General features: G+C 42.6%; 1 protein-coding gene across 1 annotated transcript; it reads right to left on the reverse strand.

Moving 5' to 3' along the window:
- Positions 1–1531: 1531 nt before the first annotated feature.
- On the reverse strand, positions 1532–20113 carry LOC134405837 (alpha-2,8-sialyltransferase 8F-like). Its single transcript, XM_063137090.1, has 7 exons — positions 20106–20113; positions 19139–19216; positions 12427–12579; positions 12020–12164; positions 7125–7237; positions 2478–2564; positions 1532–1994 (listed from the first exon to the last, which is right to left on the reverse strand). Exons 1-7 carry the CDS (start codon positions 20111–20113, stop codon positions 1532–1534), a joined length of 1047 nt encoding a protein of 348 aa, XP_062993160.1.
- Positions 20114–24462: the final 4349 nt, after the last annotated feature.

The raw sequence follows: 24462 nt of genomic DNA on the forward strand, positions 1-24462 counted from the left end.
GTATAGCTGCAGTATAGCTCCTGCAGCTTTAATTGTTGTGATGAAGAGGAAATTTCACTAGGTGTGACATATATACAAATGACACCTGCAGAAATTCCCTTTTCTTGGCAACCGTTAAAGATACATGAGCCCTGTCCTCCTTTTCATATGGTCACTCACCCTACTGGTTGTAGTCCATCTCCCACATTAGATTTATCTGCACTCCTATTTTGCTGTTTAGAACCGTACTTTAAATTGCATGCCTGTCAGAGTTGCTCTTCTTTTTTCCACCCCTCCTTATTAAGTAAACCCTAACTTTTGTGTTTTTGTTGTTGTTCTGCATTCCCCAACATCTTGTCCACTGGTTGTTTCTTTCCCCTACCTCTGTCAAGGTGAGACGTTTGACCCAACACTTCAAGTTATTGTTTTGGCACCTGAATAGGGTGACCCTATGAAAAGGAGGACAGGGCTCCTGTATCTTTAACAGTGTATTGAAAGGGGAATTTCAGCAGGTGTCATTTGTATATATGGAGAACCTGGTGAAATTTCCTCTTCATCACAACAGTTAAAGCTGCAGGAGCTATACTAGAGTGACCAGGTTTAAAAGAAGGCAGGACACCTGCAGCTTTAACTGTTATGAAGAGGAAATTTCACCAGGTTCCCCATATATACAAATGATACCTGCTGAAATTCCCTTTTCAATACAACTGTTAAAGATACAGGAGCCCTGTCCTCCTTTTCATAGGGTCACTCTACACCTGAAGAGACTGTCCCATAAGCCGCTCTACCTGGCAGTAAAACCAATAAATTAAATAACTATCAATTTGCTGGCCTTTCATAACACTCATAATTACCAGAGGCAGCTGCCTCAGGCAACAGATGCTGGGTGGCAAAGAGCAGCAGTAAGGTGTTGGAGGATATGGCGGTACCGGTCCTGCCCCACATTATGTCACCAACGCCGGCCAGCAAGATTTCCTATAGAATCTCACAAGAAATTAAGTCGTCCATTTATTCTTTATAACTTCGAGATGAACCAGCATTACTAGCCACATGCCAATAATAGGCTTTGTAGTAGGAACAATGCCCGCACACATGTTCCGCAGTCTCGGGCTTACCCCAAGACCGCGGAAAAAGCGGTCCTAAAGTGTAGGGCGAGATCCTGGGGCAAGGGAGGGATCATTCCTCCCTGATCCCGGGATCCCCTGTGCGTCATGTGAATGCACAGGGACGATCCCGGGGATCGCCCTGGGATAAAGCCCCGTCTAAGGCTATGGCCTTAGATTGCACGTCACTTTTCTGTGTGGTAAGGCATTCTGGGGCCACAGCACTTGCCATAGATTGGTTCCCTTTGGAAGGAGATCACAGGAGACATATTGATGTTTTGTATTAACTGTTCTGCAATGAATTTATTGACATGTGCTCCAAGAGCAGCAAGTGCAATTTTTTAAAAATACCGGCACAGTTGTGCCTCATAAAAAGAGCATCCTAGTGTAGCTCCTACTCTGTCCTGTCTGTCCATGGTTCAGATGATTCTCCCTCTCACACACATCTCTCACTGACACTTGCCAAGTCGTAACCGCAGCACACCTTTTGCATACATGCGGAGATAATGTGAGAATTCATTGGGCATGGCATGAACGCCAGCCCTGGGCAACACATTGTCATAATAATGATGAGGGATGGGCTGGTCAGCCAGGTCATGCAGGAAGGGCCAGAAGCCGTAGAGAGTGATGTGCTCACAGAACTCCAAAGTCATGCTGAGGAGCATGAAGCCGGAGGAAAGGCGCTGCGGCTTCAAGCCTTCTTTCTTCCAGTAGTCACTTAGGGTGCTCAGGTAGTGTGGATTCAGGAAGAAGGCTTGTTGCATTAAGCCAAAGTCCTCCATGGTGTACAAAGCACGGTAGCTGAGATCACTCTGGCCCACAAAAGAGAAAGCTGGGATGAGGAAGAGGGCGTCCCTGTATGGCTGTAGAGCATCTGCAAAAGGCTTCCTCCGGGCCTGCAAGTTCTTGTATCTGCACAAAAAGGAAAGGATAAGGAAGGTACATTCAGAAAATAAGAAACGCATGGAGGCATATTTTAGGTAACCTTTGGGCATGAGGAATGTACTTAATTGTTAGTAGAAAGTCTTCCTCTTGTCATTGTAGGAGTGGGGGCATCAGAAACACCAATCTACTGCAAATCAACCAGGTTTTTACCAACAGGTTTGGGTATGCCTGTTTTTTCATGGAGAAGAAACACTTGTAGGTAGGATTACTATTTCTTAGGCCTTAGCTAGACATAAGGTTCATCCCGGGATCGTCCCGGGATCATCCCTGCCTGCTCCCAGGATATCCTGTGTGTCACTTACATGAACAGGGATGACCCCGGGACGATCCCGGGATAAACCTTAGTTTTATCAATTGACCTTACTTTATTGTTATCACACTGACCTAAACAACCCAGCTATATCAGGCAGGGTAAGCAAATGTCTGCATTTTCCCCATTCATCTCCTTACCTAAACTGAAGTATGCTGGGGTTGATGGTCACTACTCCTGTCGTGGTTCCCACATCGTCAGAGAAATTCATGGGAGGCAAATTGAACCTGGATTTGGAGGAGGCAGAAAACAAGTGTCAAGGACAGCATCAACTCTGATGTAATTCCTCTGTTCCTATTTTGGATCCTCTGTACAAAAACAAAAAAAAGTGGGTGAATCTGCTAGTATGTTGTTAAAAAGCCTTTCTAGAACAGGCATCATTTGTTTACCCAGTTTTCGTGGGGATTCCAGATAGCATTACTGTCAAGCAATTGCATTTTAGGGTTGTTGTTTTCCCATCATTTTTATAGCCTGATTTATGATGGTTTCTTCTTTTCTTTTCTTTTCTTTTCTTTTTAAACTAAAACCCAGTCACAGTGCTAGTCTGTCCATTGTGGACTTACAAAGCACTATTATTATTTTTCAAAGCTGAAATCTCTCTAATTAACAGCTTCCTTTCTGCCACTTTCTTTGTATGTGGGTTCTATCTCTGTACTAAGTTGCTTCTGATTCTCATGGTTGGGTGCACCATTCCTAAATCACTTCTTAATCAGTTCTTGTTTCCTCAAACACACATGGAGTGGGTTAGTGCTGGCGTTAATCACTGTTTTGATCTTTGCAGTTAGAGCAATTGGTTATTAACCAATATCTAAAATTTGCAATTGCTCTGGCTACAAAAAAGAAACCAGCAATTTAATCCCCAGCACCTGCATGGAACCTAAACTGACTAGTTATGTGCTGATTCAGGAATGCCAAGGCCACAAATTAGCAGGAACAAATAGATTACATGGGCAGGAGCCCCAAAGATGTTTTAAAACAATGGAACTAAGCGGAAACCACTAATTAAGGGGGATTATTCTCCAGTAGCAGGGGGAAACAGGACCTTTGCAGAACATCTGAGTAAACATACTTGGAATTTGGGCATTGTAAAACCTTCATCACACCAGTGTTATAGTCTGCTGTCATGGTGCATTGCATGCAAAGTATTCAAATGACGTTGACCATGTCCTGCTGTGATTGCGGTTGGAAGTGCGGCTTCTTTTCTTATTCCAGGTGGGGGTGTCTGTTTTGCATCAAGGGGAGGTGGTGAGGCAACCTTGAGTCAAGCGGCGGGGAAGCGAGAGCCCCATGTCTCTTTCCATCCAGGTGGGCACTTTACTGAAGTGGGATTCTCTCTCTCTCTACACACACACACACACACACACCTTTCCTTTCTTCCTACCAGCCTGATCCCAGGCAGTATTCAGTGCTCCTAATTCTGCCTGGGATTGGTGCTCTTTCTCTTTCTCCTAAGATCTGGCCCTGATCCTAGTAGGGACAGTTTCATTTATTACGTTTGTGGGGGCAGGCTTAGGCAAGTCTACTCAGAAGTAAGCCTAGTTGTGCTCAGCAGGGCTTACTCTCAAGTAAGTGGGTAATTTATTTATTTAAAGGCAGAATGGAACAAACTGGGACTTTCTTCCGAGTAAAGATGTATAGGAGGGCACTTAATGACTTACAGGGGATATCCACAAAACTACTTAGGGGAGGGAGAGAAATCCTTGCTCTCCCAAAACTGTTCAGCAACAAGAGAAGCTACTGTGGAGGAAAAAGCAGAGAAACACCTCATAGCCCCATGTCTATCACAGTCAATGCAGGGGGGCGGGGAGTTGTCCAACCACCAACAACCAATAAAATGTAGGGGGAGGTACGAAGGAGATCCATGGGCGAATGCAATAGCGAGTCACAGGGGACGAGAGGTGTAAAGATGCATGAACCCTAAAAGCGCGCAGGTGTAAGTGATCAGGGCTTCACACGGTATTGAAACGAAGGGAGATAATACAAAGGCAAAAGTGTAGGTGTAAAAGACCTCAAAGAGTTCGCCAACGATCAGCCCCACATGCAAAATTGTAGTGTACTTACTCAGATGTAAGTCCCATTTTGCAAAGCTGCCTTATGGAAACACCATTTTAATTCTGCTTCCAGCTGTTTGTGGAAAAGCAGTGCCTCTGTAATTCTAAATGGCCCAAGAATGGAAGCAGCAATGTTCTCAGCCTTATCAGTGACTCGATGGGAATCTACAGATGAATCCTATCTAAGGTGCTATGAGCTTCCCAAAGAAAAAGTGGGATATACACTAATATGGAGTAAATAAACAGTCCCCAGTTTCAGTTTTAGAGAGATCCAACAAGCAAAAGGAAAGGACCTAAAAGGGTAACCGTGAACGTGGATGATGTATGCAAGTGATAAATGAAGAAACAGTCAAGCTGTTTAACAATAAACGAATTTAACAATGTGAATAAACAAAGTATACAATGTCTATACAGGATATAAATCCGAATGACAACAAATCTGTATTTGCTCAGTGTGAGTTCCTACTGGATAGGCAGAACCAAAAGCAAATAATTAACTAATGTAACTATCAATAATGAACAAAGTGGATATGCATGAACCAATAAAAAATGGGTAAAATAGCACACTAATTAACAATCACTCATTAGTAACTCAAACATCAATAACAAGCAAATACAACTGGATAACATTAAACATCAGTAACAGGCAAATACAGCTAGAATAGAATGAAGACGGCAACTCCGGAATGTGTTATCCGTTTCAAAGCTTCATCAGTAAACCGAACGATACGTAAATCTATTTATTTATTTATTTATTACATTTCTATACCACCCAATAGCCGGAGCTCTCTGGGCGGTTCACAAAAATTAAAACCATTCAAAGTATAAAAAACAGCATAAAACCATAATATAAAATACAATATAAAAGCTCAACCAGATAAAAACAGCAGCAATGCAAAATTACATATTTAAAACACCAACTTAAAATTTATTTATAGACTGTTAAAATGCTGGGAGAATAAAAAGGTCTTCACCTGGTGTCTAAAAGCATATAATGTAGGTGCCAAGCGAACCTCCTTAGGGAGCTCATTCCACAGCTGGGGTGCCACAGCAGAGAAGGCCCTCCTCCTGGTAGCCACCTGCTTCACTTCCTTTGGCAGGGGCTCACGGAGAAGGACCCCTGAGGATGACCTTAGGGTCTGGGCAGGTACATATGGGAGGAGGCATTCCTTCAGATAGCCTGGCCCCAAGCCATTTAGGGCTTTAAATGTTAATACCAGCACTTTGAATTGGGCCTGGACCTGGACTGGCAGCCAATGAAGCTGGAAAAGGACTGATGTCATAGAAGACACTCTGCACTCTGACACCCATGGGAGAGTAAGTGCTAAAGTATAGAGTAAAGGCAAATAAATATTCCTTTATGGTTACCCAAAAGTCTGAAAAAATCATAGATTATTATGAGGTAAATAAAATTATTACCTTCCTAATTAGGATTTTTATGTACTTTGAGATAGGCCACCATGCCCCTTTGAGTGATCAGGAAGATGTATATTTTCACCTGATAACATATAGTTGGTGAGAATAAAGCCACAAGTCTGTATTTAGCAAAGTTTTTTTTTCCTACTGGAAAGCAATGATAACAGACAACTTGCCTGAGGAACCTCCTTAAACTTGTGCTATTCCTTGACCAACAGGTGGGAGGATGTGAGTGTCAAGAGAAAAGAGCACCAATATATAAGACAAATATGTTAGAAGCTAGGCTGACCATATGAAAAGGAGGACAGGGCTCCTGTATCTTTAACAGTTGTATTGAAAAGGGAATTTCTGCAGGTGTCATTTGTATATATGGAGAACCTGGTGAAATTTCCTCTTCATCACAACATTAAAGCTGCAGGTGCCCTGCGCTCTTTTAAAATGGTCACACTAGTATAGCTCCTGCAGCTTTAACTGTGAAGATGAAGAGGAAATTTCACCAGGTTCTCCATATGTACAAATGACAACTGCAGAAATTCCCTTTACTATGCAACTGTTAAAGATACAGGAGCCCTGTCCTCCTTTTCATATGGTCACCCTATTAGAAGCAATTAAGTAGGTGCTGAACCCTATCTCCAAAAATGGGTTCAACACTTTGGATAGCTCCTTTAAAGCTTCATCACACCAGCGTTATACTATGCAATCACTGTGAATTGCGTGCAAAGGACTCCAAAGTTTTCCATCTTATAATCTGCTTTTACTGTGAAACACTCCCATGCATCCTGTTTTAATTGTGCTTCTTAGCCAAAAGAAGCGTCGTATTTTGTACCCCTTTAAGAGCGAATCTTTTGTTGTTCTCTGAGCGGCCACTGGGGGCTCAGGAGCAGGATTTGATTTTTTTAAACTGCAAATTAAACAAATGCTTACATCTGCGTAAGTTTTAAAGATAAAGACATCAAAATCGGCACAGTGATAGGTATTACGGAGGGCTTTCAGCATACCAAATTTGAATTGGATTGGGTCATCTGTTGATTTTTTACCATTTTTTACATTTCCCCCTTAAACACTTTTCCTGGTATGCAAAGGATCTTAGGAATGCCATCAACCAGGGTGTGATTTAGCTAACAGCAACAACGCTTCATGCTATAGGGATAATTCGAGGGAAACGGGTACGTCGGATGAAGCTCTTAGAGTTCTGGCTGGTTCGGACTGAAACCTAGAATGGATTCACTGCCTCACCAGAATAGGAGCCACCAGCCCACACTGCTGTGATCCCATCCACCTGAAGTGCTGCCCATCCCCCTCATAGAAATAAAGAGTTACCTGACTACTAAATCAGCTTGATCAATTTCCTGCCCACAGCGGCTGTTTTGTAGGATTCCACCATTGCCCACCACTGCACAGTGCCGATACGGAATGTCCGAGAAGGGTGATCTCTAGATATTGGGTTTTGGGGGTGAGGGAAAGGGAGACCTGAATTTAAAACTTAATTTAATTTGTTAAAAAAAAAATTAAAATATACCAAAGAAACATTGCATTTTATACATAAAATCATTCAAATTACTAAAATTCTAACACACTTCATCTTTTTACGAATCTGTTCCAAATGGATGTTGAGTTTTAACATAAATCACAATGTCCCACATTCGATAAAACCAATCCCAGTCAGCCAGAGCAATGGATTTCTTCCAGTCAAAGGCAATAAGGATCTTGGCTTTTTTCAACAAGTTGGACACATTTTCATTATCATCCAAGTTCTATCACGCATAACTACCACTATATCCTCCGGTAATTTACATTCTACAATTTGTTTAATGTTGTTTAAATAAATTCCAGGAGGAGGGCCTTCTCTGCTGTGGCACCCCGGCTGTGGAATGAGCTCCCTAAGGAGGTTCACTGGCACCTATGTTATATGCTTTTAGACGCCAGGTGAAGACCTTTTTATTCTCCCAGCATTTTAACAGTCTATAAATAAATTTTAACTTGGTGTTTTAAATTTGTAATTTTGCATTGCTGCTGTTTTTATCTGGTTGAGCTTTTATATTGTATTTTATATTATGGTTTTATACTGTTGTTTTATACTTTGAATGTTTTTAATTTTTGTGAACCGCCCAGAGAGCTCCGGCTATTGGGCGGTATAGAAATGTAATAAATAAATAAATAAGTAAATGTTTAATACATTTTGAAATGAATATTGCAGAGCTAGAAAAGTTGCAGAAAAGGGCAACCAAAATAAGGGAGCCATGACAGAATTTTTTAAAAATGAAGCATGCTATGGAGAAAGGAGTGAAATTATTCATTAAATAAAAAACCTATGGTTTACAAAACAATGTTAAGGCTATACAACCTTCAACCAAGTACCAAAAAGCAAGGAAATTGTAAGCTAAGGCTCACCAGCCTTAACGCCACATCCTCCCTAAGGAGGCAGAAAGTACAAGTGAAATTCTCATTCTCCAAAAAAAAAAGATAAACCATGGGGACAGGATGGAGAATATAATATGCATTGGTGACTGAGGAGTTGAGGAAAACTGATGATGAACAACTTAGGACCACATATTTCTCTCCCCGCCCCCTTTTTAAAGTATCTTCTAATGCTGAGTGTTGTAGTCCAACACATCTGGAATACACCAGGTTAGAGAAGGCTGTTCTAGAGCAAGGGTGGACAGAATGTAGATCTCCAGATGTTTGGAGTTCAACTCATAGGAGGCCCTGCCAGCATGGTGAGTGATCAGGAATGCTGGTAGTTGACATCCAAAACATCAGGATAGATCTATTTTCAGGATAGATCTAAATTCCAGGAAGATAGGTATGGGTATTAATTATGATACAGATATAGATATAGCCAATATCTATGGCTATTAATTATGATAGCTAATTAGAACCCCCAGGTTCAGAGGCACTGGACTTCCTAATAAGAGTACCTGTAGGTCAACTGTGGGAGAGAGCTTTTGCAATCATGCCCCTCTTGTTGGGTTTTTGGATGCATTAGGCAGGCCATTGTAGAAAACAGCATATTGGACTTGATTGTGGGTGCACAACTTGTAGATCACATGCAAGTTGCTCTCTTTGATCGGCTGGATTGCAGGGGAAAGGATGCTGTTAATAGCAGCCCAGAACAATGATCCCAAAGGGGTTCATAGGGTTATGATGGTTTAGCCTCTTCTCTCTCCTAGTGACCCCAAAGCAGCCAAGATTTTTGCAGGCCCACTGCTAATGGCAGTGGGGAAACCAGTGATCCTGATCTGGGCCGCTGAGGGAATGAGGCGACATGAGGGCAACTAGAATGATCAAGGAGCTGGAACGACTTCCCTGTGAGGGAAGGTTAAAACAGCTGGAATTGTGTACAATATTATGCATGGTATGGAGAAAGTAGATGGGGAAACATTTTTCTCCCTCTCTTATAATACTGGAACCTGGGGTCATCCCATGAAGCTGATTGGTGGAAGATTCAGGACAGATAAAAGGAAGGACTTCTTCACAAAGTACATAACTAAACTATGGAATTTGCTACCACAAGATGCAGTGATGGCCACCACTTTGGATGGCTTTAAAGGGGACGGCCAATTCCTGGAGGAAAAGGGTATCAATGGCTACTAATCCTGGTGGCTATATGCTACCTCCAATACTAGAGACAGTTGCGAAGCTTTGAGTCGACAGGGGAAAGGCTGTTGATTCAAAGCTTTGCAACTACGAAGGAGCACAACTGAGAAAGGGTGGGTGCCTCTTGATCTGAAGCTGTGTAGGTACATGGAGGCATCCTTTCATTGCTATGGAGTTGAACAGCAATTATTTTCAGAGCCCCATCATGAATCACTATTTGCAGAGAACCCCTGCCTTCTTTTATATTTGGTCACTCTAGTATAGCTCTGCAGCTTTTACTGTTGTGATGAAGAGGAAATTTCACCAGGTGCTGCATGCATACCAATGACACTTGCTGAAATTCCCCTTTCAATACAACTGTTAAAGATACAGGCACCCTGTCGTCCTTTCCATATGGTCGCCCTATTTAATATATCAATAAAACTCCTAATCAGTTTTTTGTAGATTAAGAAAATGTGCTGTTCATTACTGAAATACACTGGGAAGAAAATTAAAGGAACTGAATTCTTGTTCCAGACAATACTAATAAGTTCAAATTGTATACAATATTTCTAAAGTTATGGCTGATTAACCGAGTATTGGGTGGGATATGTGTGTATTATGATTCATCTTGACTTTAAGGAGTGAAATTACATTTAGTGCATTTACACAGGCTTAAAAACGATGTGGTAAAACAATAAGCCATTAATGATTTCTTAAGAAAAAGATAAAACTCCAAAGGAAGCAGGAAATGGATTTATAGATGTCTTTGAAACAGGGCCATATATTACATGTGTGAGAACATCAAACATCTGCTTTCCAAGGAAAAAAGAAAAAAGAACCAGGAAGAAGTTGGAACAAAAAAGAATTGTTGCAGCAATGCATGTGGCATGAAGGATGCACTCTATAGTAGGGGTGAGTAAAAAGCAGATCAGGATCTAAAAACTGTTGTTTTTATACTGTTTTTATGTTTTTGGTGGTTTTTAAATTTTGTATACTTTTAATGTTTACTATTTTTAATTGTTGTAAACTGCCCAGAGAGCTTCGGCTGTGGGGCGGTATATAAATGTAATAAAATAAATAAATAAATAAAATCTACTAGTAAATATCTGTGTGATCTGCAATAGATTGGCAAGGATTACTGATGTATTTATTTATTTATTTACAATATTTATATTCTGCTCCCCATCCAAAAGATTTCAGAGCAGTGAACAACAAATAGAAAGGGATAAAAACAGAATTGAAAACACCATATTAAAAAGTACAGTTTTTAAAAGAACAATGTTTTGAGAAAATCACAGGGAAAGCTTCCTGAAACAACATTTTCAGGAGGCCCCAGAAACAATACAACGTTGGTGCCTGCCTGACCTCCAAAGGCAGAGATTTCCATAGGAAGGGGGCCACCACACTGAAGGCTCTTCTCCTGGTGGGCTCTAGTTGGACCATAACCGCTGTCTGGGCGGTTTTTGTGAACCGCCCAGAAAGCTTCAGCTATTGGGCAGTATAAAAATGTAGTAAATAAATAAATATAAGTCCATGTGGAATCACCAGGAACATGACCCCAGATGAGCACCCCATCCAGAACAGGCAATGAGCCTATAAGAACCTAAGAAGTGCTTTGCTTGATCAGAACAAAGGTCCACCTGGTCCAGCGCTCTGTTCACACAGTGGCCAACCAGCTGTCGACCAGGGAGCCACAAAGCAGGACATGGTGCAACAGCACCCTCCCACCCATGTTCCCCAGCAACTGGTGCACACAGGCTTACATCTCAATATGGTGAGATGTATGGCAGTTTTAATCAAAATAGGGCAATTGTTTATACCTCTGCATCTATACATATAATTTTGCAGATGCACATTTTATGCAAATCCTTTACTGTATCCACTTTTGTCTTCTGTTGGGGTGATGCATTCCCCCCTTTTGTTGTTGTTGTCCATATGTAAATGGACACTTTAGGCATGTGCTGTACTACTGAGCTATGGCCCTTGCTCTGTTGGTTGCTTTCGGAGGCAAGCAAAAAAAAATGTGTTCCGGCAGCCCTTTGTTGAATAGTCTGGCCCTCTGTTCATACACTGGACTTTTTAAAAATTGTTATTTTCATTTTAAATGTTCATCATCATCATCATCATCATCATCATCATCATCAGTTTATTCTGCTAGTTGAAGGCCATGACAAATACATCCACAGAAAAGCATACAACTATAAAAGTACACAATTTCAAATAACCAAGAGAACCATACAGACAACCTTAAATTTACTGTGACTAAAGCTCTCATTTCGCTCAGCACTCTGAGTCTCTGTGGCAGTTTATATAGCAATTTTATCTAATTCTCTCTTCCTAATCTTTTTCGCTGCCGGTGCAAACAGGGCCACTTTAGGAGTGACATAACTGTTGGTGCATTTTAAACGTTTTAATATTGAAGCACATGTAATTATATTTTTAACTTTTGTATATTTCTATTTATATGTTTTCATTGTGTATCTTTTAATTTTATAAAGACGCCTTGAGGCCCAGTATTGGGGGGGAAAGGCGGGATACAATTATTTATTATTATTATTATTATTATTATTATTATTATTATTATTATTATTATTATTTCCCCACCACCAAAAGCAAAAATAAATACATTTCCTCACCTTTGGCAGCAAATCAAACAGATGCGCATTCACCAGCACCTTCTGTCCTTTGTTCCCATCGAAGGTTATACTGGATCCTAGTGGTGCATTGTCCTGGGTTACCACCAGCCAGAAGGAAGCATTGCAACATAGCCCGAGTTCTGCCCTGCCAGGGGAAGGGAGCAGGGTTAGGTATACCTTGGCAATGGCAATTTATTCTCTCATGGGAAAAAGGCAAGCATCATCCAACCCTGACCTCTGGGACATACAGTGTGTGTACTCCTCCTTTGAAGGCTATGCCTGCTCTTGTGGGAACACACTCAAGGAGTTCTACATCCTGCAGCTCCGAAGCAGGGGCTGTATCGGTCCCTGAGATTGCAGCCCATCTTTGCAGGTGTCTTTCTGAGCAGGGGAGTACATGGTGTTACCTGTACTGAGCCACTGCTGTGGCGTTGGCTTCCCAGGGACATTCCTTTGTGAGCAGCAGATGCTCCAGTATCATTCCGTCTTCCATCTGGAGTTTCCACTTTTTGATCACAGGAACCTGCTCCTCCTCATTCGCTGTCTTGCGAAACTGAACACTGCCAGCAATGGGGGTGGAGAGAGAGAGAGAGGGAGAGAGAGAGGGAGCAAAACTCCATCCAGCATTCATCCAAACAATATTTGTAGAAATATTACATTGACCAATTGAAAAATCCCTTCCGAGGTTGCTTGCTTGTTCTTTGTGTTACAAATATGCTAGAGATGATGATGATGATGATGATGATGATGATAATAATCTGTGACACTGACATCACATCAAAAAACTATACAGAAAGCCTTCTGAATCTGGGGCTACCAAAATACATCCACACCAACATCCGGAAAGCAGTCCTACTTAAAACATGCTCAATTGTCAGGAAATTCCTGAATCAGTAAAAGACAGCATGACCTGGCAAAGCCCATCATGTCCATCTAGAAAAACCAGGTGTGTCTGGGGGGGGGGGGGGAATGCACCAAATAGCGTTGGCGCAAATGAGACAAGCTCTGGTGCTTAGAGAATTCATATATATATTAGGGATGTGCTCCGCTCCGATTAGGAGCGTAGAAGCAGTAGCGGATTGGCCTGCTCCGCCTTACCCAGAGGCGGAGTAGGAGCGGACCGCGGACCCCCTAGAAGCAAGGCGAAGAGAAGCGACCATTTTTCGGAGCTCCGAGTTCAGTCGGAGCGCTCCGGTCGCCATCTTGAAAACATTTCGCCATAGGATTGCATTGCGGCAAATAATCGCGCATAACTACATTGTTTTTGAAGCTATCGTTCTGGAAATTCTTGTGCACAGAGAGTCGTGGATGGGGGTCATTTTGAGACCACTCTCACCTCTCTGCGTGCTGTGGTTCACGTGCAATAATTTTTTAAAAATCGGGTCAACCGCGGGGCTCAAACGGCGTTTCGGCTTTTCGCCCATAGGATTGCATTGAGGGAAAGAATCGGGGATAACTGGGGGGGGGGTTAAGCTATCGTTCTGAAAATTCTTGTGCACAGAGAGTCGTGGATGGGGGTCATTTTGAGACCACTCTCAACTTTCTGCGTGCTGTGGTTCACGTGCAATATTTTTTTAAAAATCGGGTCAACCGCGGGGCTCAAACGGCGTTTCGGCTTTTCGCCCATAGGATTGCATTGAGGGAAAGAATCGGGGATAACTGGGGGGGGGTTTAAGCTATCGTTCTGAAAATTCTTGTGCACAGAGAGTCGTGGATGGGGGTCATTTTGAGACCACTCTCAACTTTCTGCATCGTACGGGTCGCGGGCTAGAAGTTTTTTAAAAATCGGCGGGAAAAATACCTTTTTCAAAGGGCTGAGGGGCAGAGTCAGCTCCCGGTCATGATGATCCCAAAGTTGGAGGAGGGCATAGGCAAAACAGGTAACTTGGGATTCTGGGAAACTTCTCTTTCTTCATCTGAACGGGCTTTTCCCCGTGTTTTTTAACACAGTAGCCCCACCAAATGCACAAACACAACCTGAAATCATATACTAAGCCAAGAATAAGAGATAGAAAACACAGCACTGCTCCCCACCCTAACCTTGGTGAACAACTGAATCGATGTGGTGCAAGGGGATGAGCTCCCCTAGGGCATCTCATCGTGGACGTGCCCCCACTCTCTCCTGCACTGGAAGGCCATAGAGCCTTCCAAAGAGAGTAAAACGGTGGAGCAATGCCTATCATGAGTTGAAGTGAATGGTCACTTTTCAGTGGTGGAGCAATGCCTGTTATGAGTTGAAGTGAGCGTTTTACTTCTTCTCAGAGCTGTTGGTGGCTGTCTTGAACTGGCAGCTACTTCCCCCTCCCCCGGGCACGTCCCCCTATTGCTGGTAAAAGACAGATATAGCCTTTTTTTTTTAATTCTTCTTGCTGTTTATTGAGCAACACTGCTGCTTTTAATTCCACCCCTCCTTTGTTTATTGATTGATTTATTCCATTTTATATGCATTACTGGCTTATCCTTGGCTCCCTTCCTTATGCCCCCAGAAATGCCAGCTGCATGCCTGCCTGCCTTCCCTCCCTCCTCCCCTGCCCACCTCGCAGGGATGTTGTGTGTGGGGTGCCCGATTTTCAAAAATTCGCCAAAAATCAGGGGATGATGGGATTGCCTTGAAACTTGGCGTGTGTGTGTATACGCCCATGAGGTGTCATGGTGCCAAACGTGAGGTTTCTAACTTCAACGGAAAAAAAGTTGTTTACTTTTTTAGCTTTCAATGCAACCCTATGGGGGGGCAAAAACGGAGCTCCGGATCCGGATCCGGAGCTCCGAGCGGAGCGGAGCGGAAGTGGGCGGAGCGGGGGCGGGGCGGAGCGACCCGCTCCGAAAAATGGCGGATCTGCAAGTGAAGCGGAGCGGGGGGTCCGTGCACACCCCTAATATATATATATATATATATATATATATATATGTATCCAAAGGTGCTCAACGTTTCAGACGTTGGGGAGTCCTTCATCAGGAGCTATAACAATTCAAAATAAACACGCTAAAATAGGAAAGAGATAAGAGCAACCACACCCAGAAACTAAGTTACATTCTATGAAAAATTGTTTTGTGAACCACAACTATTCTTGTATAGAAGATTTGTTGTTAACAGAAAAGTACATGGAAAATTTCCAGCCTTTGTACCTTGTCAATCCTACAGGGTAGGTATTATAGCTTGTTATTCATAATGAACAGATATTACAGTTGTTTAAGGGTTAAATATTATACTTGTTCCATCACACTTAGAAATCCGTGCCAATGGAACGAAGTAAAGTCAGAATCGCAACTGATTCAGGTTCCTTTAAACAACTGGTCCTGTCTAATTAGGCAGGAGAGGGTACACAAGACCTTGACTTACCAACACGGCTCTTTAAAATTTACAAACGTAGCTCCAGCACAGAACGCTGAAAACTGCAGTAGTATAAACTGCAGACTGCAATCTGAAAAACCTTTGCATTACAGTAGCTCTTTGGCAGCTCATTAACTTTTTTTCAGGTTAGATTTCCTTGTGCCTGGATTATCGTAGTTTGTGTTAAGTATAAGTGTATTATCACAGTTTGTTATTAGTATAAGATATGTTATCTGTAAGATATAAATTCCAGTGTTTGTATATATTAAAAAAAGGGTACTTGCTATCTTTAATGTGTGAAGCAATGATGTGGAAAAGAAAGAAACCTGACTTTTGGACTATAATATCTGTTCATTATGAATAAGAAGCTATAATACCTACCCTGTAGGATTGACAAGGTACAAAGGCTGGACATTTTCCATGCACTTTTCTGTTAACAACAAATCTTCTATACAAGAATAGTTGTGGTTCACAAAACAATTTTTCAAAGAATGTAACTTAGTTTCTGGGTGTGGTTGCTCTTTCCTCTTTTCTATTTTAACGTGTTTATTTTGAATTGTTTTAGCTCCTGATGAAGGAATCCCTGTCCGAAACGTTGAACACCTTTGGATACACATAATTTATTTTTATAAGAATTCTCTAAGCACCAGAACGTGTCTCTTTTGTGCCAACGCTGTTTGGTGCATTTTTCCTCTCCTCATAGACACACAGGTTCTTGTTAGTGCATAGTTCTCCTTGACAAGAGGGGCTTGCACTTGCTAGAGTAAGTTGAACACATATGAAAAGTCTGCAATCCTATATTCATTTATGTGGGAGTAAGCTTGCTACTGACCATGGTCTTGTTTACATGGCTAATATTCCAGAGGTATACTGACACATTTTTAGCTTAGTTTCTCATTGATAAACCAGAGTTGAATCAAGCTAAGAAGTGCTAGAGAGAAGTGACTGCAACAAGCCTTTAGTCCATTTTGTACCATGGCTAATTTTTGCAGGGTGTTTTATACTCTTTCTGAATGCTAGGTTGCTAGCTTGTTGTACTAGATTAGTTGTGGTTCACAAAACAATTTTTCAAAGAATGTAACTTAGTTTCTGAGTGTGATTCCTCTTTCCGGTTTTCTATTTTAACGTGTTTATTTTGAATTGTTATAGCTCCTGTTGAAGGACTCCCTGTTCGAAACATTGAGCACCTTTGGATACAAATTTTAAAAAATATATATAAGAATTCTCTAAGCACCAGAGCATGTCTCTTTTGCGCCCACATCTAGAAAAACCACCACGAGTGAGAAAAGAGATAATATAAATAATACTACAGTAGGGGATATCACTAGTTCCAAAATAGACATCAACAGTGGCAGGCTTAGGCACACCAACTCATAATTCCTCTTCCAGGAAACTCAGAGCTTCTTCAGCGTTTTAAAGCACGCTCATGACTGGCCACTCAAGGATCTTTGCAGGTCATTTTGATGACGACATGTTCCTCTGTGATTCTATGATTCCTGCACGTCTCCCGCTCCTTCCGCCATTTTTCGTTATAAAATAATCTTCAATAAACGCGACTCTTCTGGGCTATAACGTTATTTGTCGCGATTTCCTGCCCTGTGTAGGAGAGGTTTCACTATAAAGCTCCCACAAGAGGGTGCTGCCCCACTAAAGTGAGTGGGCCATGTGGTCCCTTCTCTTCCTGCTGCCTTCCTCCATGTAATTGCAGCTCATTGTGGAAGAGATGCAGTTTCAGAGCCAAAGGTAAGGGAACACTATTTCCCCCTTGTCTGCAGGAGCTTTCAGTCCCATTCCAGTGTTCCAAGCGGTGTGAACTCTAGGGGTGCAAGCATTACCCAGGATTTTGTTTCCTCGGAGTGAGGTCATTGCAGGCTTGTGGTATTCGTGTGGGCTAAGGTTTATTTACATATATGCGTGGGTTGAGCAAAAGTGGAGATTCAGAGCAGTAACACTGCTTGCCCATTGGGTTATCTTTGTGCATACTAAAGATACCTCCACAGCTCCAGCTGAGCTCGTTCACCTTTAGCCCAGTCTTGTCTGCATCTCTCCAACTACCATAATTACAAAAATGTTCCTCAACTTGCCCACTGCCAACAGGCAGAGGACAAAAAGACATGCTATCTTCCATTTGGTTAACACTCAGAGGGAAGTCCATGCATAATCTGGGCAAATCAAAGTGGGCGAAGGCCTCCAATTCAAATATGTACTAAATAATAGAGGTGACCAGGCCAGATGTATCCAGCAGAATTGACCAACTTTAATCCATAACACCCTTTTGTTGTTGCAATCACGGATTCATGGCTTTGGAAAAGACCTCCAGATGTTCCAGATCCAGGCCAAACTCAAAACTCATTACAGGATCACTGCTAGCATGTTAACAATGTAGCACAGCTTCTATGTTAGTTGAGCCAAGTGCGACAAAAGGAAGATCCTCATACAGGATCAAGAGACAAGAAATGAGGTGTGTGTTGTGGTGCACACAGAAGGTGGAGAGACAAAGAGGCTTTAGAGGCCAGGAGTGATTGTGGGAGAGGAATCCAAGGTGGTGGCCATTTACACAAGACCCAAAATGAGGAAATACATTGCCAAAAAAGAGGATAAAAGAGGATAAAGATTTGCATGTAATGTGCCCAGGCTAATTTCTATGAACAGATGTAACTTTAGAAATACAATAAATTTTAATAAAAATGCAATACATCTCACCATCGTTGGAAGACCGATCAAGAGACCTGGTTTGCATGTAAGAGCAACCCATCGGTTTACAAACCAGAGGGTTGTCAGGGATGAGCGGTTTTGTTGTTGGGTTAGCCCTTAAACAACCCAGCAGTCCGGCTTCACAGGTCACGCTGCACAACCTATGATGGAGCCAATGATGCATCTGGCTGCAAAGCAGAAGAGGCATGCATGCTGCAGGCAGTGCACCCACTCGTATGGGCAGTGCACCCATGTTTTTAAACCAATGGGTTGTTGTTACATGTGACCAGGGCCTTAGTTTGGTGTCCAGGTGATAACTATGGATGGAAAACTTCAAGGCCCTGACCATCCCTTCTTACAGTTCTTTATCTTCAAACCAGACTTGAGAACATAAGAACATAAGAAGAGCCCTGCTGGATCAGACCGAGGGTCCATCTAGTCCAGCACTCTGTTCACACAGTGGCCAACCAGCTGTCGACCAGGCACCAACAAAGCAGGACATGGTGCAACAGCACCCTCCCACCCATGTTCTCCAGCAGCTGGTGCACATAGGCTTACTGGTTGCACTTAGCCATCAGGACTAGTAGCCACTGATAGCCTTCTCCTAAAGGAATTTATCCAACCCCCTTTTAAATTCATCCAAATTGGTGGCCACCACTACATCTTGTGGTAGTGAATTCCATAATTTAACTATGCGCTATGCGAAGAAGTACTTCCTTTTATTTGTTCTGGATCTCCCACCAATCAGCTTCATGGAATGACCCCGGGTTCTAGTATTTTGAGAGGGGGAGAAAAGTGTCTCTCTATCCACATTCTCAGCACCATGCATGATTTGGCACACCTCTATCATGTCTCCCCTCAGCCTCCTTTTTTCCAAACTAAACAATCCCAACGGTTCCCTCATATGGGAACTGAATGGTCCTTCAAATAAAGGAGTCCTTTGAAAAATAAGACACATGGCCACCATACCAGGACTACGGGCAAAATGGTGTGTGTGTGGGGGGTTCATATATTGAGTCAAAAGAACTACCCAATATATCCACAGGAGACAACTCCACCTTCACTAGACACATTAACCAAGCAGCAATACTCACATTCCTGAGAGATTCTTTGTTTCTAGTAACCGACTTAGTTCCCGGCATTTTGCTAGTCCTTGCAATCTAGCTTGGTTTCTGGAAAACAGTTCCCCCACAGAACTGTGGTTAATTCAAGAGCTCCTTGTCATTGACATTCCACTATACATGCCCCCACCCCCACCCGGCCAAGTCTCCATTCCTTTGTATGGCCTGCTGTTCAAACTAGCAGCATCTAAAGAGCTGTATGTAGTCCAGAGGTCTGCCTCTAAAGAAAATATATATATTCAGGGAAGCTTGCACAATGTGCCTCTGCTGGATTCTGTCCTGGCTCTTAAGTTTCCACTTAAGATCAAGGCCCTACTTACAAGTAGACCTTTGACAAAGACCCTCTGACATGATTACTGTAAATAAGCTTGGGCTGCCCTTGTGCTCTCTTCATACTAAATCCTTGTATGGTATCGAAATGAAATGATGATGATGATGATGATGATACTTTGCTCTGAGAATGTGTTCAGAGGAGGGCAACCAGCATGATCACGGGTCTGGAAACAAAGCCCTATGAAGAGAGACTGAAAGAAATGGGCCTGTTTAGCTTAGAGAAGAGAAGATGGAGGGGAGACATGATAGCACTCTTCAAATACTTAAAAGGTTGTCACACAGGGGAGGGCCAGGATCTCTTCTCGATCCTCCCAGAGTGCAGGACACGGAATAACGGGCTCAAGTTAAAGGAAGCCAGATTCCGGTTGGAGATCAGGAAAAACTTCCTGACTGTTAGAGCAGTACGACAATGGAATCAGTTACTTAGGGAGGTTGTGGGCTGTCCCACTCTAGAGGCCTTCAAGAGGCAGCTGGACAACCATCTGTCAGGGATGCTTTAGGGTGGATTCCTGCATTGAGCAGGGGGTTGGACTCGATGGCCTTGTAGGTCCCTTCCAACTCTGCTATTCTATGACTCTATGATTCCTGGCTCTTACCTTGGACTGACTTGATCATGCTACTTGATTTCTCCTTGACTGATCTGGACTTTGGGGGATTTCAACTTCAGACCATTATTCCCTATCGAAGTCCAAGCCCCTCTAAACAGGACATATATATGTAGATATAGATATGCAAACATAGAAATAATTACAAAGATTTATTTACAATTTGCACCCCTCCCCCAGATCATCCAAAATCAATGGAAAATATTCTTTCTAAACTTAATTGCTGTCGTGTTTCTCAGAAGACTCCTGCTTTCGATGGGAGGCAAATGACGAGGCTCGCTAAGTAATCTACAAAGCTTTTATTAAGCAACAAACGTCTCTTCTACCAGAATAGAGTCTAACCTCTTGGAAACGTCCCCCTAGCAAAACTATGCAAACTAAGCAAGACAATTGTCTGTTCAAGACGAATAGGAAGCCACTTCACAAACGCCCGTAACTTCAAGCCACCTGGTGGGGAGGCAGGTTCTGAAGTAATCGAACTGACTTTCTCATGCCTTTCTTCCATGCCGTGTGTTTGAGCTTCCGGCGGACCCTAGCATCAGCTAGCTTGTCAGGACGCTCACCTCCGGAAGAAACTTCACTACCCACTGAGTGTGTAGGATTTTGCCTTGAGGAGATAAGCTCTGGAGAGGGCTGACTCCCAGCTGGGGAATTGCCTGTGAGAGCTTCCTCCCCCACTGGTACAGGCTGGCTGGTGTCTGGCACTGCGTCTTCTAGTTCTGAATCTGATTCTGATTGATTACCTGAAACATCTTCTCCCAAAACAGGGGCAGTAGGGTTAGACATGACAATTGCCATGCAGAGGAAGGATTTGTGCAGGGCCACTGAGAGGATTTATGAATCAGTTTTGCAGGGCCACTGAGAGGATTTATGAATCCGGTGCAATGCATGCGTGATGTTGGGGGGCCTGCTGCTGCTGCTCCCTACAAGGACCCATGCATATGTGTACAAAGTTAGAGGCATATACGAGAAGTATTGCATATATATGGACTATTCTGAGGCGCTACATGCTCGGTTAATGTTGCCTCAAAGTAAAGCTCTGTTCCACTCAAGTGATTTCAAAGTGGACATTGAAAAAGAAACGTACTTTCAAGCTAATTGAAGGAAGATCATTTTGGGGGGTCATCTATATGCCACCGCTTTGCCTATTCATTGATAGGATTATATGGACGGAGTGAGCAGGGTGGGAGGAGGAAAAATCACAGTGCTGTTGTCAGATGATGGTAATGGGCAGCAAATATTGAGGGACCAAAATCCACCCAAAAAACCCTTTTTTTTTTTGCTAGTTTTCTGGCAACTCTGTGCAAATTGGAAACCTGTAGCAGTGTATCTGGTGGCCATTACTAGGCTTGTCAAGCCTGCCCTGTGCCCTGCATTCCTGCACCTAACCTACACGGGGATCCCAAAAGTGCAGTTTCACAGGGAATAGCATAATGTGGCTGCAGGTTGGTGGCTGCATTATATAAACAATGGGGCGCAACTGCGCAGCCACAAAAGGGTATATAGAGCGTATAGACAAGCCCTTGTAGTTAGTATCCAAATAACACTCAGAACCTTGAGAAAAAGAAGTTGCAGACACTTGTTTTTTGCCACCCTACCTCACTGCAGACAGCACATTCAAAAAACGCAGCCACTGAACTCAGCTTGACACCCCCTCAGCTTGGGATGCTGGGTGACTGACCAGCTTGCCCAACCCTAAGGCCAGCCCTGAATGGCCACAGAGTGGTGACTGGGGAAAAAAGAAAACCAGGCCCCCATATATACAACAACGGGAATGCTCATCATTAAATATAAAGCTGAATTTTCGTAGATTAGAATCTACGCAATGAGCACCACAATGCAGCATCAACAGCAAGCGAGGGAAAGGAACGAGTGGGGGAAAGGAAAAAGCCAGGGAAAGGAACGAGCCGGGGAAAGGAATGAGCCGGGGAAAGGAACGAGCCGGGGAAAGGAACGAGTGGGGGAAAGGAACGAGCCGGGGAAAGGAACGAGCTGGGGAAAGGAACGAGCCGGGGAAAGGAACGAGCAGGGGAAAGGAACGAGCCGAGGAAAGGAACGAGCCGGGGAAAGGAACGAGGCAGCACAGGAGGATACGAGATGGGGGAAGCAGAGCATTGAAAACAACACATCTCCTGTCTCTGGCTGCCTATCCCCCGGGTTGTTTTCATATTTAATGTAAGCTCCGGAGAATCATAGAATTAAAAAACCGTAAGGGCGTGAAGGAATGAGGGAGCCAGAGGAGGATGTGATAGGTGGGAAGGCAGGAGCTCGGCCAATGACTTTGTTCTGCCCTGGAAGATATGCCTACATGTCAAAAGGCGATTTAAGTCCCCCGATGACACATCAGTTTAATGCAGTGCACATTCGAGGGTTGCTCAAAAGTCGTGTTAAATTGCGCATTATCAGGTTAAAAACACAGCACTGCTGCGAATGGACGGCAGCGTCATGTGTCCTAAAATGCAAATCTGCGCATTTACTTAGGTGTAAAGAGCCTGTGTGGATGGGCCCCAGGTCAGAGAAGGAAAAGGGTGGAGTGGATGAAACTGAACAGCAGCATTTAGTTGCAAGTCCCAGTTTTTTCCAGAAAGTGGAAGAATTCTTCAAGAATCCTGAATGCCAGGTGAGCAGAAGTTTCCTGCTACCTTTTCTGTATTTTTCTAGGAAAACAAGCATCAAATGTACATTCAAAAATGAAAAGAAACGTTCCCTGAGAGCAGCAAAAACAAATACCTGAACACTTATATGAATTGTTTAGCACTGTTTTGGTACAATTGTAAAATTACACATTTAAAAATTGGAATAGTGTTTTGTTTCCAGTTTCTGTATTTTATCTCTCTCTCTCTCTCTCTCTCTCTCTCTCACACACACACACACACACACACTTGCATTTTTCCATAGGAGCTCCAATGTTGAACAATTTTGAAAAACCTGTTACCACTGTTCCAAGATGCAGAAATCCTTCCCAGACTTTGAACACAGCCGAACCCAAAGGTCAGAACAAATAATGGAACAGAACTGATCATTGTTTAAAAATAAAAGTACTGCTAATAAAGTCTACCTGACAATGAAAATTACTTCCCTTTAGTCTTCAGTAACCTTTGCTACAGCAGTAACTGCCTGAACAGGATTGTTGTTTGAAGAGCCACCTTTGCTTGGTGACATTAGGAACATACAAAGCTGTCATACTTAATCAAACTCTTTGGGTGTTTCCAGATGAAACGTTTATTGCAACATGGCAGAACAGCTGCTTGGCATGCAGAAATCATCTTACAATTAAGAGGGCTCCTTGGGGTGACTCATAAATGTATAAATACAATTTATAAATAAATAAAAAATGGTCCTAAATTCAATCCTGATCACCTCCCATTAAAGGACTGCAGGGAAAGACTTCACTACCTGAGAACTTGGGAAGCAACATGTGGGATACGTTGTCTTACTCATTCAGGTGCCTGTATTCAAGACAGGAATCTTCCTTACCTGATATGATCCAGAGGCTGAAAGATTGACATAAGACAACCTGCTGTTAAATTAGGCCAGAGCCTCCCACATCTGCAGTAGGAGCAGGGTAATAATAACGACCCAGATTTCAAGGTCATTGTAAAGGTTATAAGGAGGAAAAGCGAAATCACTTTATACACCCAAAAGTAGGGATGGGGTGGGTTGCATGTTAATCTTAATAGTTTCTCACTTTTGGACTAATACACAAACCAACATTCAGTTATCTTCCAACATCCACACTTCTCCAGATTTTGCAATCGAAATCTCTAGTTTAAAAAATGTATGCAAAAGTATGTATATTAGAGAAAATTGCACAGAAAATGCATATATCTTTGAAAATAATATTAAATAATATTAAATATCCATTATATTAGAGAGCCAGTGTGGTGTAGTGACTAAAGTGTTGGACTGGGAGTCAGGAGATCCGGGTTCTAGTCCTCATTTGGCTATGGAAACCCACTGGGTGACTTTGGGCCAATCCCAGACTCTCAGCCCAACCTACCTCACAGGGTTGTTGTGAGGATAAAATGGAGAGGAGGAGGAGGGAGATTATGTATGCCGCCTTGTGTTCCTTAGAGGAAAAAGGCAGAATATAAATGCAATAAATAAATAAATATTAGGAAAATTGCCAGCAAAATTTGTTTATAAGCAAATTTGTGTACAAATACGCATTGATAAGGGGAAATGTACACAAAGAAAAATGCAAACTTTAAGCAAAGACATTATTATTATTATTATTATTATTTATTTATTTATATAGCACCATCAATGTACATGGTGCTGTACAGAGTAAAACAGTAAATAGCAAGACCCTGCCGCATAGTCTTACATTCTAATAAAATCATAATAAAACAATAAGGA

The sequence above is a fragment of the Elgaria multicarinata genome, chromosome 11 (assembly GCF_023053635.1).
Source record: "Elgaria multicarinata webbii isolate HBS135686 ecotype San Diego chromosome 11, rElgMul1.1.pri, whole genome shotgun sequence".
Taxonomy (NCBI): domain Eukaryota; kingdom Metazoa; phylum Chordata; class Lepidosauria; order Squamata; family Anguidae; genus Elgaria; species Elgaria multicarinata.

Coding starts and splice junctions, on each gene's coding strand:
- LOC134405837 (XM_063137090.1), bottom strand. Junction 12,580..19,138: donor ACAAAGAATCTCTCAGGAAT/GTGAGTATTGCT, acceptor CATTGCTGGCAG/TGTTCAGTTTCGCAAGACAG. Junction 12,165..12,426: donor ACAGCAGTGGCTCAGTACAG/GTAACACCATGT, acceptor TTCCCCTGGCAG/GGCAGAACTCGGGCTATGTT.